We start from the raw sequence: 14,066 nt of genomic DNA, 5'->3' as shown, positions 1-14,066 counted from the left end.
ATATTTATATAATATAAATACCAAATATATATATTATGTATATATAATATATATAATATATACAATATGTATATATATATATATTTGGTAGCATATTTATATATAAATAAAAAAACATTTGTATGTACGTACGTATTAATATAATCTGTGTATATGTAGATATCTTTTATTTATCAGTAACTTATAATATTAATACAGATGTTGTTTGTCTCATTATTACGATACAATTGCGGGAATATGTTCGCACAAATAATATAATCACAAAGTATACTTATTTTGTCGACAAATAAAATACTAAATATAATATCAATTATTCACGCTTATTCAATGAACATACACGCTTAAAAATGTTTTTGTCAATATACGTATATAATAATGCATACTTCAAATATCTATAAAACTGAAAAATAATAAAAAATATATTTTAATATTGCAAAGGTATTTCTTTTAACTTGTGCAATTATAATTAGTGTTTAAATAAAATAAAAAAACATTAAAAAGATTATTTTTTAATACAAAAATTTTGTATTAAATTAACTTTTTCGTAAACGTGATCAATAAAAATTACATAAATTCTCCGTACAAATGATCGTTACTCATCTTAATAACTGTATACTTTTTCTATCAAGTCAGTATGATTTAGGTTAATATCATTGATAAAAATTTATTTTTTAATTAGAAATTAATTAATAAAGAAATGATGAGCAAGAATTTTAACTTGAACTGTATTTAATGAATTATATATCATGCCTTTACATGTATCTAGAGTACAATTTTTCTACATATGTTTTCTTGCAAACAATATATTTCTGTGGCGAATCGATCCAATAGCTAGGCGCTATCTCACAAAAACAATAGCACTTAGCGCATTGTAATTAATTCATTTACATTAGACTTGACATCTTTTTTTTCGTACTAGAAGCTCCTTCATGCTTCAAGCTCTTCTGGATCTATACATATATTTTACTTAAAAGTGATATGACGTTTTACTTAATTCAATTTGTATATTTGTATATCCAATATGTATTTCAAAAGACTTTAGTTATTCCAGAATGCAAAAGCTTTTTGTATTCTTTCTTTGTGTGGCTTTCCTGTAATTATAGTGGCAGGATACGAGCGCTGTGAATTATTTGAATTTGATCTTTCACTTTCTTTTTCGAATATTCTGGCCGTACGATTTACATTTCCGGTTGAAAGAAATTTGTTGCAATTGTATCTGCTTAATATCCTTGCGTCCGTATTCTTGTCAATAACTGCAAAATTGTAAGATTTTAATAATGCCATCTTATTTTTTGTCTATGATAAATAATTGTAAGTATTATAAGCAAAATTAATTACATACACACACCTTTCCGCACAGGATTAGTTTCACACGAAGCTTTAGTCATGTCACTCTTTGTAGCTACCTTGTCATCATCCGCAGTAATTTCCGTGTCGCAAGGAAGGATTTTCTTATCTTGTACTAAACTTGCTAAGATTCCTACTGTTGAACTTGATCGATTTTCTTCTTCTTTCAATGTCCGTTTAGTTTCTCGATTGTAAATCTCAAGATCTAGTTCTTCTTTGATAGTGGACACTATTCCAAGTTCATCTACTTGTAATGAAGAACTTACTAAGCTTGAATTGCAATCACTTATTCCAGAATCGCGCGACTCGCCTCGAAACATTCTACGCAATGTCTGCGATTTTAAAGTCATTTGTTGTTCTATCTCATTATCAGAAAGTTTATTGATTAATTCTTTGTCACTTTCTTTATTTTCTCTTGCTACTGAAATTTCTAGATGCTCTGTGATGTTTTGTGAAATGTCTTCTGCCTTTAGTATTAATTCGGTATCTAATTCTTGAATCTCTTTTTTAATATTCACCTGTTTTGAAAAATCACTTAAACTACTCTCTTCTTCCATCGATGTTTCGTGTATTGCCATATTTACTTCCGTCACACACGTGAAATGCAATTTTGTTTGTGATTCCGCTTCGGCAGAGTTTTTTCCTATGCTTGTTTCAATACATTCCGTATCTTTGATAGCAGTATGGATTAATTTAATTTCATCAGAATATTGCATTTCGGTGCTATCGAATCGTTGTTCAAGATGTGTAGATGATGTCTCTGCCGTTATTGTGGGACTACGTCTACTATGCGCCGAAAGAATTGCCATTCTTCCTAATGCGCGAATGGCATTTCCTGTTTTCTGTTAAAATAAACAGCACTACACATGCACACTGAAGATTTAAACACATGCTAAGATTATTTAAAAAAACAAAGTAAATATAAACTACAAAAAATAAGATAAATGATTAGATTAATTAAATTAAGAAAATTTAGCAATTAATATATATGATTAATATATATGATTAATATATATGATTAAATAGCAGTTCAGTTTTTTATTGATTTTTTATTTTAACATTTTTAATAGCATGAAACGTGCTGTCTCAAGCATTTTTTTTTATTCAAAAGTAATATTCATCTATTCCAAAATTTGGTTACGCATTCCTTCTTTCAAAACAATTATAATATAATTTTTAACAAAGTCTATTGATACACACCTGCCACTTTCTCCGTATGATAAATTTCTTTAGTTTTTCTGTCGGCAAGACTATTCTGCTCATAGCCATAGTATGTTGTGCCATCCATGGATGTTTTAAGCACTGCGTGGCTGACATTCGTAATCTGCCAAGAAATACACAATAAAAAAGATTTAATTAATTTAAGTTTATATGATTAGACTATAAATAGCTTTCTAAAATAAGAAAGATATAAAAACCTACTCTTTTCGTTTAATAAGTAAACCGCTGATAAAGTTCTTAGCGTCATTTGAAATGGCATCGAAAGCATCGTCGTCTAAATCATAATCCGCTCGTGTGATGTTAGCGAAAGTCTCGGCATCATTGTCTCCCATGAAAGGCGACAAGCCGGTTAATCTATGCATCACTCACAATAAATTGGATATATTAGATAAAAATAATTACTTGAAAATGTAATTAGATACGTACAGAACATAACAAATAACACCGACGCTCCACATATCTGATTCAGTGCCGATGGGTTCGTAACTTATAATTTCCGGTGGAATAAATTCCGGTGTGCCAAAAAGTACTCTGATCGGTGTATCAGACTTTAAAGTCTGAGCCAATCCAAAATCAATTAATTTAATTTGATGAGAAGTTCGCGTACGGCACATTATATTTTCCGGCTGTATAAAATGAAGCAAAAGCATACGTACATTATTAGTTAGTTTACTAACTATAATAATAAACTATTATCCGCAAGAAATATACTTTCAAATCTAGATGAACGATTTTATTTTGATGCATATACTCGACTCCCTGACAAATCTGTCTCATAAAAAGAATGCTGTCCTTTTCGGTTAAAGTAAAGTCGTCGGCTGCTACTCTTTCGAATAATTCTCCACCAGAAATACTAAAAAAGATTTTTAATATTATAGTATTATTAAAAGTTAATGTAATAATTAATCTAAAGAATGTTATTAGAGATGTATTTACTATTCTGTTATCAGCACTGTTTCACGAGATTTTTCGTAAGCAGCAGCCAGTAGCAAAAGTTTAGGATGCCTTAATGCATTCATAATTTTAATTTCTTCGCGGACTTGTTCGCGGTCTTTCGCTTTGATCGTTTTGACAAACTTGGCAGCAAAATTCATGCCTGTCGGTCGTTCGATAACTTTTCTAACTACACCATATCGACCTTTTCCTAATTCTTCGAGAACGTCGTATTTTTCGCCAAAAAATTTGCCTTCTTCCGGTACTACCAAACGAGCTTCAAAGCTTGGTTCAAATTCGTCTTAAAAAGTAAGACGATAATTTTATAACAATGTAAAATTAAATTTTTAATTCACATTTCTTAAAGAGGATAATGTTTTAAATACTTTCTTAAGAAGCAGATAAAATAAGATATTGAAATACCTTCTTCTTCCTCTTGAAACATTGTTTCTTCTTGTTTTGGAATTCTAACAGGATCAGACTCCATGCCGGGATCACTGAGTCCGTGGATATTTTCAGCTCGAATACGGAAATAATAACTCTCACCCGGTATCACGGAATTCCTTCCAGTTGTTGCTACTGTGTGACTCAGCGAATGACTAGACTCGGTGATTATTATCCACGTGTTTTCACCAACGCGTTTTGCTTCCACAGTATATCCGATCACGGTGCGACCTCCGTCGTATGATGGTGATCGCCAAACAATCGTGGTCTCACCAGCGTTGAAGTTTACACTCGGTTTATCCGTGAGTGGTTCAGGTGGACCTGAATAGAAATTAAAATCTTCCTTTAACGAGAATGATATGTTTAAACATATATATATTTCCATTCATGTGAATTACACCGAAAATCACTTTTATAACTGTTTTATGGCACGTGCTAGTATCTTATCGGCAATTCGTGCGATTAATTTAAATTTTATTATAATAATGTTGCAGATATCAAACACAGAGTTGAAATGATCGCGTGTTTTTTAAAAGATTTCGCACATCATTATATTAGTTATTACATTAAGATACGCTGCGACACGTATATTCTTTCTCATAATCATACGTCTTTTGATGCTTAGGCAGTTGTACGGTAGTTCAAGGAAAGAGGAAAAAGAGGTGGAATGATGATAGTGGAGGAAGCGCTGAAAAGAGGAGAATTATTATTGCGCGGTATGTCACGTGAGATTGTCGTCTGCCTTGTACGCAAGAAAAGAAACTGGATCGTGCAACACGCACTTACGCACATGGAACAATTGATGATATTTCGTTTATGAGCATGTGGAACAGTCCAATCGTAAAAATACGTTTCTATTGAGTATCGTTGATCTTCTCTATGTTGATGCTCTCTCCGTATGTGTAATTAAGTTTAATTAAGTCAAGGTTGAGTTGTATAACGTCGAGTCATAGTCTATTAGCTATTAGTACCATGAATTTTTGTGTATGAGAGTGTCTCATGAAAGCAAACGATATAAACGGATAGTTTACCTTCCACAGCTAAGCTAAAGAATCTTCGATCTTTGCCTAATGGATTTTCCACTGAGACTTCATATTTTCCAACATGATCGTATGTTACATCGTCCAATGTCAAGTAAGATATACCGTTCCTGCTGACTATTTCAATTTTTTCGCTCCGTTGCAATTCTCGATTCTTAAATTAAAATAAGAATATTTTATTATATATATTAACATATGTCAGAGAGTTAGGGACTGTTTATTTCAGAATTAATATAACATAAATAAAGTTGATTCACGCCAACTGTCGTATGACGAGAAGCAAATGACACGATTGCTCTACGTATTTCGATTGGCTTTTCCAAAGTTTAAACATCTGCCACATTCTGGTGGGGATATTTTGTAAGAAATATTATTTAGATATAATTCCCGAGGCCAATGATAAGCAAACGACCATTCTGAATGATTAATTTCTGTGTAAAGATAGTTCCCAGATAACATGAATGTTGCATAAAATATCTAAAAGATATCTTTTAGACATCTTTTAGACATAAGACATCTAAAACTTCTTATGCAACATAAATGTTATCTGGGTTCACGTTTATCTGCGCTGTGATGTAACTCAAATCTATTTAAATTAGACGTATCATAGTATTATATTATATCGATGTAGTTTATATTATACGTTAATTATGAAAGAAGTATAGAAATTCTCTTTTATGAGAATAGTAACTTTTTTTATTTGTAAAATGTATTTATTAAATGGATATTTCTCTCTTGGCACTAATCGATAAAATTTGTACAATATTAGTAGCAAAAGAAATGAACCTACCACTTGAAGCCACTTGACTATCGGTTCGGGATATCCTTGATAAGTTACTTCGAGTAGTACTCTACTTCCTCTAAATACGCTAGTGTCAGTTGGTTCTTTAATTATTGCAGCTTTTATCAATTCTTGAAGACGCGATTCCACAGGTTCTTTTTTTGGTATGAAATCAATATTCTGATGAAGAACTTGTTCCGTTTTCTTTGGCAATAAATTTATGAAAATATCAATTATATCTTCTTTGTTTAATGAAGATGATAAAGTTTGATCTTTGGAAAATCCTAAATTATTGTCTAAATTTTTCTTTATAATTCTTTGTACCGACAAATCTTCCGCAAATCGTGATTTTTTGACATTTGACGTATTATTAGAAATGCATTTTCTTATTGACAAAGATGAAATATGCTTGGTATACGATGCAGTATATCGAGGGAACGAAGATAATTTAATACGCGTTAGCGGTTTTTCATAATGTCGCCGACATTTTAATGACGATAGTTTTGTCACTTTTTCCGCCATGCTTATAAGATTAGTATTTGTTGATAATAGTTTGGTTTGTGTATGAGATTGAATATTTTTAGATTTCGTCACGGAATCATTGAAATTGTATAATAGATTTTGTAATTGTAGCTTGGCAATGCAACTGATGGACGGACCTTTCCCGTTCAAGGAAGCTATACATCGAACCTCACCTGTGTCGCGTAATGATATGTCACGTATTCTTAAGATGCTGACATTACCATCTTTTTCAATCTTTAAATGAGAAATGATTACAATTAATTACAACTTAAAAAATTAAAATCTACATTTTATAATAAAATGTGCATATATATATGTGTGTTGTGTGTGTGTGTGTGTGTGTGTGTGTGTGTGTGTGTGTGTGTGCATTTTTACGTACTTTACATTTTGGATTTTCTCGAGCATCTTTTCCATTAATTGTCCAAACAATTTCTATAGGTTTTCTACACTGCGTTCTGACACAAAAACAAGCGGTAGTGCCTTTAGCAGCAACAACTGGTAACGGAGTTTTTGTAAATTGAAACGCTGGCTTAAAAACATCTTTGTAATCTGTTTTAAAACATTAGAAGATAAAGCAACAGTATATTAAATAAAAGGACAATCTAATAACAATATTAAAATTAAAATAATTTACAAATAAATCAGACCTTGAACAGCAAAAAGACTACTGCACGACGCAATACCAAAATCATTTCGTACAATACAGGTATATTCACCGGCATCCTCTGGACGAACCTCAGCTATTCTGAGAGCAATACCTCCATCTTCATATATAATATATTTATAATAATTACTATCAGGTAATTCGCGACCATCCTTGGACCAAGTAATCATGAAAGGAGGTGTACCTGAAACAATATAGAGAGAGATTATATTTTAAAAGATTTACTTTATTTAAAAAAAAATTTACTTAGCTAAACATAAATTTAAGAATAATTTAAGTTTTACCTGTGATCCCAGCTTGAAATTCGTGACAATAATTCTCCATGACAATTGATTCTTTGGGCAATGATTGCAAAAATTGCGGTGCATTCTTATCCGCGATAGACAAATCGTGAGGACTTAATACAGTTACCTGCGAATAATTATATATTTTAAAAGATCTTAATGAAATGGTGACAAATTGTTATGACAACTTGTGTTGGATTTTCACCTGACAACTATTTCTTGTTGATCCAAGAATATTAGTTGCTACACAAGTGTATTCACCCGCATCACTAGCTTTTATTTTTGATATTTCGATTCTGGCAGTTGTGCCATCAAAATATCTTTTTACTCTGGAAGATCGTTCTAACGGTTGTCCATTTCTAGACATAAATTATATTTTAATAATATTTTGTTGTAGATTTTTAACTTAATAAAATCTCTTCATTTTTACTTACCTATACCATGTTGATGTTACGTTCGGCGTTCCTCTTATGCGACATTCTAATTGTAAACGGCTGTTTATTCTACTGGTAGTCGGAAGAAGACTTCGATCGAACGTAGGATATGTTCTAGGTGAAGCACTTCTAGTTCTGATAGTTCGACTTATTGATTCGTATCGATCTATTTATAATTAATTTTATAGGATGAGAATATTTGTAAGATAGAAAGAGAAAGTACCTCTCGTTTTTTATATACAAGTGTCCCATTTGAACTTTGGACGCAATTATTTCCCAAAATATTTATTATTCCAAAAAATGTTTCAAGAACTGTGGAGCTTACTTTGTTTCGAGAAGAACATCTTTCGATCAGTCACATCCTCTATCTGAAAGATGTTCTTTTTGAAACAAAGTAAGTTTCGCTTGAAACATTTCTTGGAATAACAAATAAGGAAATAATTGCGCTCATAGTTTCAAATAACACACTCTGTGCAAATAACATACGTACTTATTACTTCAAGACGAGCACTGGCCTCAATTCGACCAAAATCGTTTTCTGCTGTTATTCTGTAGAGAGCGGCATCTTCTCGCATTACATCGATGATTTCAAGTATCTTAATATCGTCTCGTTCTTTGATGGAGATTCTCGTGCTCGGTGTTACAATGGTACCATTCTTGTCCCATCTTATCCAGGGGGCAGGATGACCGACTATAGCACATTGGAAACGCACAGTTTCGCCTTCTTGAACTAGACGATTATGTGGCACTGCATAAAATTTTGGTGGGGAAACCTTCGGCCTCTTTGATATATCGCTTCGCGGCAGAACTTGCGGCGATCTAAATTCACGTCCGTCTAAAAATAATTTTTATTATTTTTGATATTACCGTTATTTAATTATTTTATTTCTTTTTCTTAAACTTTATCCTCTTTTTTACAAAAATTAAGCCTTTTATTTTATTTTAGACTTACGTGGAACTGCTGGTGACAAGCTTCTGACGGGTGTCGATCGTGGTGTTGATCTCGGAGTCGATCCTGCTGACAGCAGACCCATTGGCCTTATCAGTCTCTGGCTCAGTATATTTTCTTTTCCCTCGGGAACTACGATATACATTAATTTAGATTCTTATAACTTCAAATTTTTACATTAAAGTCATCCACAAGTACATACATATTATTAAGAATGTATATTTCATGTAATTATGATAAATTCGATATTTAATTATCAATCGTTTCGTAAGCTTTGAAAATATCGACAATTAGCATAACAAATAAGAATGTAATTTAAAGAGATATTCACAACTTGCACCACGTCGATTTATTTGTGTGAATCTTTTTATATATATCTTTCAACAGTCATATATAAATTACCATCTACAACTAAACAGGCCGATGTATATGCTTTTCCAAGATCGTTGTAAGCCACACACGTGTATTCTCCTTCATCTTCAGGATAGACATGTTGGATATTTAATCGTGCTGTTTCACCATCGAATTCAGTAGCAAAATCGCCTACCATAGTTATAATCTGATAACAAGTATTTTAAATGTTGTGTTAGTTTAACAGCTATGTATGTGCGACATTACTAAGCATTTCAATCTCTTATTACTTTGCCTCCACGTTCCCAACGAACCAAAGGTGGTTCTGGTGTGGCGTAAACCTTACACTCCAGGGAGACAGCGTCGCCGTCGCAACACCGAAGATCTCGCAACTCTCTCTTTATAATCGGCAGAGTCAATACCTTTCTAGAATTTAATATTTTATTGATGGAACGAAGTAAATAGAAACATATATACGTCATTAAGCTGTCGTAAGCTTACCCATGAAGAGATTTCTGCGTTAGTTCCTCTTTGCCTTGTCCTGAAAAAGATCATTGAAATAAATTTATATAATATAAAGCAAATTTTGTTTATATCTCGAAATTTACCTTTGGCATAGATTTGCAAGGAAATTACAGCTTTAGCTTCCCCATGGCAATTGCGAGCTATTATAGAATATGTTCCAGTAAAGTCGAGCTTAGCATAAGGTATTTCCAACCGATATTGTGGCCCTGCACCTATCAGCCGGAAATGAGGTGCATCCTTATAATAATTAGGCTGTAAAATAGAATTCATATGAAATATGATAAAAAAATTAAAACCTGAACATTTAAGATTATAAATACTGTAAGCAAATTTAACTGAATCGAATTTCGTATCGTGTTTACTGTTTCTTATCAATGTTTGTTCCTTTATTTCATACACGTGAATTTCATTGTTGACCGTAACATACTCGGCCACAAGTGCGATTTTAAATTGTTAAAGCATAAAGAAATAGTGATTCAAAGAATATTTAATTAAACAATATGAAAACAATTTGGATATTAATATGTTTGCAGTGATAATGTCATTCAATTTAATAGCATTTAATTTATGATACCATAATCAATAGCAAGGATGTATCAATTTGAATGACAAGTTGATTTAACATGTAATAATTGTGATCACTTGTGCATAATTGTATTAGTGTAGCTCGTGTCAGATAATTTTAATTTACAATCTCAATCTTCAATGCATAGTATAACACAAGCATTAGATCGCTTGGATATCTTCTGGTGAATGTATTCAGATCATGTCTGTGTTGTATTGACAGACTAGTTTTTACGCAAGACGGGGTTAAAACTCAGTGTGTGATGTTGGAGACAATGAAGACAGTAAAAAGAGAGAGAGAGAGAGAGAGAGAGAGAGAGAGAGAGAGAGAGAGAGACAGAGAGAGAGAGAAAGAAATATGTCTTCGTCATGGTTCTAGTCCATATAGGGAGCGAAAGTTGAACAGATGTTCTGATTAAATATACTATACATATGAGTATCAACGTATATTCTTGTTCCTCGTTATATATTTTCATTTTAATGATTTAATATATTTTAACAATGTTCAGATATATGAGAAAGCTATAGGATCTTTAATTCTTGAATTCTAGTCATATCTTACACCTGTCACATTAGAGTTCGCCTGCGCTAAAATTTATGCGGAGGATATTTTTCGATTACAAAAAATAGATGTTATAAATTCTTCTCTAGTCTAAAGGGTTTTTGGCCTTTCTTATATAGTATATACATAATATTATTTATAGAAGAGAATCATTTATATATACAATATAATTGCATACAATAAAACGGAATATAGAATAAAATTAAACCTTTAATTTCAAATTAAATTATATTTATAATAAATTTTGTGAGTTAAAACAACTATGTTTAAAATCGTACATTATTTATTGAATGTATATTATATTTGCAATCATATCTGGCGATATACAACATTGCGTATGCGTAAATAAAAAAAAAATTAGCTTAATTTAAAATTTTGATTTTTTCTTTTAGCTCTAATTGTAAATAATTACACTAATTCGCAAAGTTTTATGCAAGAATATGGAGACTGTTTCTAGGATAATTTTCGATGTTGAGTCTGAATCTGTTATTAAAATATTTTCTTTAAGTCCAATTATCGAGATATGAGAAAATATTTTTCTTCTTAATGTTATATAATAAAGTTTTATTGAAATTGAAAAATAAATCAAAAATGTTCAGCGTTTTTGTTTTTTTATGATTTTGGATTGATTTCACGTATTAAAATTTATCAATCGTTAAATTTATGATCGTTTAGCAACACGTTCAATTTTAGCCGTTCCAACACTTTTGATGGAAATATTTACCTTGTTCATCATTTATTGCATCCGAATTATTTGGAGAAGAATTCTCTAAATTCTGAAATCTCACTCTGTCTCAAATCTCATTTTGAGCCAATTTTGAAAAAAACGTGATTTAATTTTTAATCTTTAAAAATGCGATTTTTCATTTTTTAAAATATTAGATTCATTCTAAAAGTTTTTAAAGAGAATACTATACTTTAAAAATTGACATGTTTAAAAAAACGTGCTATATCTTAAAATTAACATGGTATATTTAAAAAAATTTGACTTAATGAAATTTTTCTGGCGACAGATTTGAACTTAACGCCCCACATTAAAAAAGTTGTTTATTTTTCTTTTAATTTAAAATTATTAAAAATTGTGTTATTTAAATTAATAATTTGATATCATACTTACACTATCGTATTTCACATTGAATTAAATCTAATTTTCTTGGTATAATAGAATTTTCTTGGTATATATAGAATAATTAAATAAAAACTTGTCTATTGATTGCTAAAAATTGTGAATTTGATAAAAACAGATTAAGAGTATGTGTTTCATAAATTAAATCGAAATATTCACGTTTTGCACAGAACGATGGTGTCATACTTATAGCGATCAAAAATTGAAGCGGCTATTCGTTTGCTAAAGTTACACGATGACTGTTTGGTGCTCGTATTACCGTACCGATTCATCGGCGAAAGAAGGCCGAGTTGGTCTTGACGACAAGTGGGGATATATACTGGGAATACTATTCTGTGCGTAATTTACGGATATGCATGTTTTCTTTTTAGTCAGTGCACGTTTTGTTTCCTATCTTGGATTCATATATCACAATATTATTCATATTATGACAATATATGTATAATAAATCTTTTTCTAAATGCGTATATGTATATTAAATTTTATTCCTTTGTTTGTATTAAAAAATGTAATATGACGTAATGTGTTACCATATAAGAAACTATTCAATGTCAATGCCATTTCCTTCGACGTATATAATGTCTTGCCTACTTATGGCTGCAATATGTTCTCTGTTACACTCTGATTTGTAGTCATTTTTTCGCAGTCACCTTGACCCATAAAACAAGTCACACACAGATCAAGTTAGAATTAGATACATATGTCATTTCACCATTTGCTCATTGTTTATTTTTTTATAATTGTCTATAATTTTTAATTAAGATATCAAGATTGGGTTAATTTTTAATTAATCTAAACACATATTAAAAGTTTCTTATAAGATCAGTTTTCTCCATTTTTTTAAATTTTATGCCCCTCTAGTTATTATCACATCATCACATTGAATATTTGAAAAGAAGCAGAGTCTCGTAAATGAAATAAGTTGGAAAACTAGGAAAATATTTGTAATAATTTACCTTGAGAAAATCGCGCAGCCATATTACTTCCGGTTTAGGATCTCCGACCACTTCACAAAGAATGATAACCGTATCTCCCTCGATTGCTTCAGTTGATAAAGGTTTCGTAATAAAAAGAGGTTCCTTTGAATATCTAAAAGTAGAACAATTTCATTTACAACTTTATGTTGATAAGATAAATTATAATGATTGAACGCCAAAATAAATCATAATGATTGAACTTACGGTATATCTGGACTTGTAATATTAACTGATTCGTTAATGAACGATTGATCCTGAATCGCGGCCGTGACAGCTACCCTGGTGAATGTTTCTGCTTGACCGACTACATTTGTTGCGGTACAACTGTAAACTCCTGCATCTCGCGTAGTAACATTAGCTAAAGAGAATTGGACGGTACCGTCGTGGCTTAATGTCATTACCGCTCTTCTATTAGGTCGTAAGCGAATACCATTGCGATGCCTACACGAAAAATGCAATCATAAAATAAAAAAAAAGTATTTATTCTGAATCATGTTATCATAAATGTAAGTATCGTTAATTGCAATCATTGCTCACCAGACGACACCAACACACGGATAAGCTTCAAGTTGCGCCGACATTCGTAGTTCCCCGCCTGAATGAATCGTATAAGCTACGTTGAGATCACGAAGAAATTCCGGTGCGATGTAGGCTCGAATTCCTTTGTCTACCACGAGGATACATCGACAAGAAACTGAGCCGTTTATATTCCTCGCTGTCACCATGTAACATCCAGAATCCTCAAGAGCAGACTGAATTATTTCCAGAGTATGAAAATTTGAGTCATCATTCCAAAAGATGTGACGGTCTAAAGAAAGGAACATTTAGCGAAACGTCAATATAGTCAAATTTCATGTCAGACAATGAATTAATTACCATCTTGAGAGATTTCCGTTCCTTCTTTATACCAAACAATTTCTGGAACGGGATGTCCGATAACTTGACAAGTAAGCCTTACCGGATAAGTTGTTTGCACTCGCCTGTCCCGTATTCTCATGGTGAATTGCGGTGGTCTATCTTCCGATTCGATGCTCAAACTTTAATAGAATTATCATGTTATTATAAGGTATTGTTGTATTAAGATAATATCTTGTTTTACCTCGTTTTAAGTTTAGCATCAGCCTCAATAATTCTTGGATCGGTAACAACGAGAATTCTAGCGAACGATGACACTTTACCGATTCTATTGTTCGCCTCGCAAACGTATCTTCCAGAATCATCCTCTTTAACATTTGCAATTGCTAAAGAACATTTAGTACCATCATAACATATCGCAAATCTGGTATCATTGTACGGATTAATTTCTGTTGTTTCGCGATACCATCGTATTTCCATTTTGGAA

General features: G+C 31.7%; 1 protein-coding gene across 1 annotated transcript in view; it reads right to left on the bottom strand.

The window, feature by feature from the left end:
• Nucleotides 1–729: 729 nt before the first annotated feature.
• Nucleotides 730–14,066, bottom strand: part of LOC108688941 (titin homolog) — a 44,581-nt gene continuing 31,244 nt past the window's right edge. The window contains exons 32-57 of the mRNA XM_018195492.1: nt 13,824–14,066; nt 13,601–13,761; nt 13,262–13,532; nt 12,929–13,165; nt 12,704–12,836; nt 9,579–9,747; nt 9,472–9,511; nt 9,261–9,396; nt 9,022–9,178; nt 8,623–8,751; nt 8,161–8,505; nt 7,671–7,836; nt 7,442–7,595; nt 7,237–7,363; nt 6,936–7,136; nt 6,668–6,837; nt 5,776–6,522; nt 4,977–5,139; nt 3,925–4,266; nt 3,505–3,802; nt 3,280–3,421; nt 2,995–3,194; nt 2,770–2,922; nt 2,548–2,671; nt 1,349–2,189; nt 730–1,253 (exon numbers count right to left, since the gene is read on the bottom strand). The exon at nt 13,824–14,066 is cut by the window's right edge and continues 14 nt beyond it. Coding sequence (XP_018050981.1) covers nt 1,039–1,253; nt 1,349–2,189; nt 2,548–2,671; nt 2,770–2,922; nt 2,995–3,194; nt 3,280–3,421; nt 3,505–3,802; nt 3,925–4,266; nt 4,977–5,139; nt 5,776–6,522; nt 6,668–6,837; nt 6,936–7,136; nt 7,237–7,363; nt 7,442–7,595; nt 7,671–7,836; nt 8,161–8,505; nt 8,623–8,751; nt 9,022–9,178; nt 9,261–9,396; nt 9,472–9,511; nt 9,579–9,747; nt 12,704–12,836; nt 12,929–13,165; nt 13,262–13,532; nt 13,601–13,761; nt 13,824–14,066 — 6,064 coding nt within the window. The 3' untranslated portion in view covers nt 730–1,038. The remainder of the gene's footprint in view (nt 1,254–1,348; nt 2,190–2,547; nt 2,672–2,769; nt 2,923–2,994; nt 3,195–3,279; nt 3,422–3,504; nt 3,803–3,924; nt 4,267–4,976; nt 5,140–5,775; nt 6,523–6,667; nt 6,838–6,935; nt 7,137–7,236; nt 7,364–7,441; nt 7,596–7,670; nt 7,837–8,160; nt 8,506–8,622; nt 8,752–9,021; nt 9,179–9,260; nt 9,397–9,471; nt 9,512–9,578; nt 9,748–12,703; nt 12,837–12,928; nt 13,166–13,261; nt 13,533–13,600; nt 13,762–13,823) is intronic.

This window comes from Atta colombica, unplaced genomic scaffold (genome assembly GCF_001594045.1).
Source record: "Atta colombica isolate Treedump-2 unplaced genomic scaffold, Acol1.0 scaffold250, whole genome shotgun sequence".
Lineage (NCBI taxonomy): Eukaryota > Metazoa > Arthropoda > Insecta > Hymenoptera > Formicidae > Atta > Atta colombica.
The sequence above is the reverse complement of the archived record's forward strand: the minus strand, read 5'-3'. Positions and strand labels throughout refer to the sequence as shown.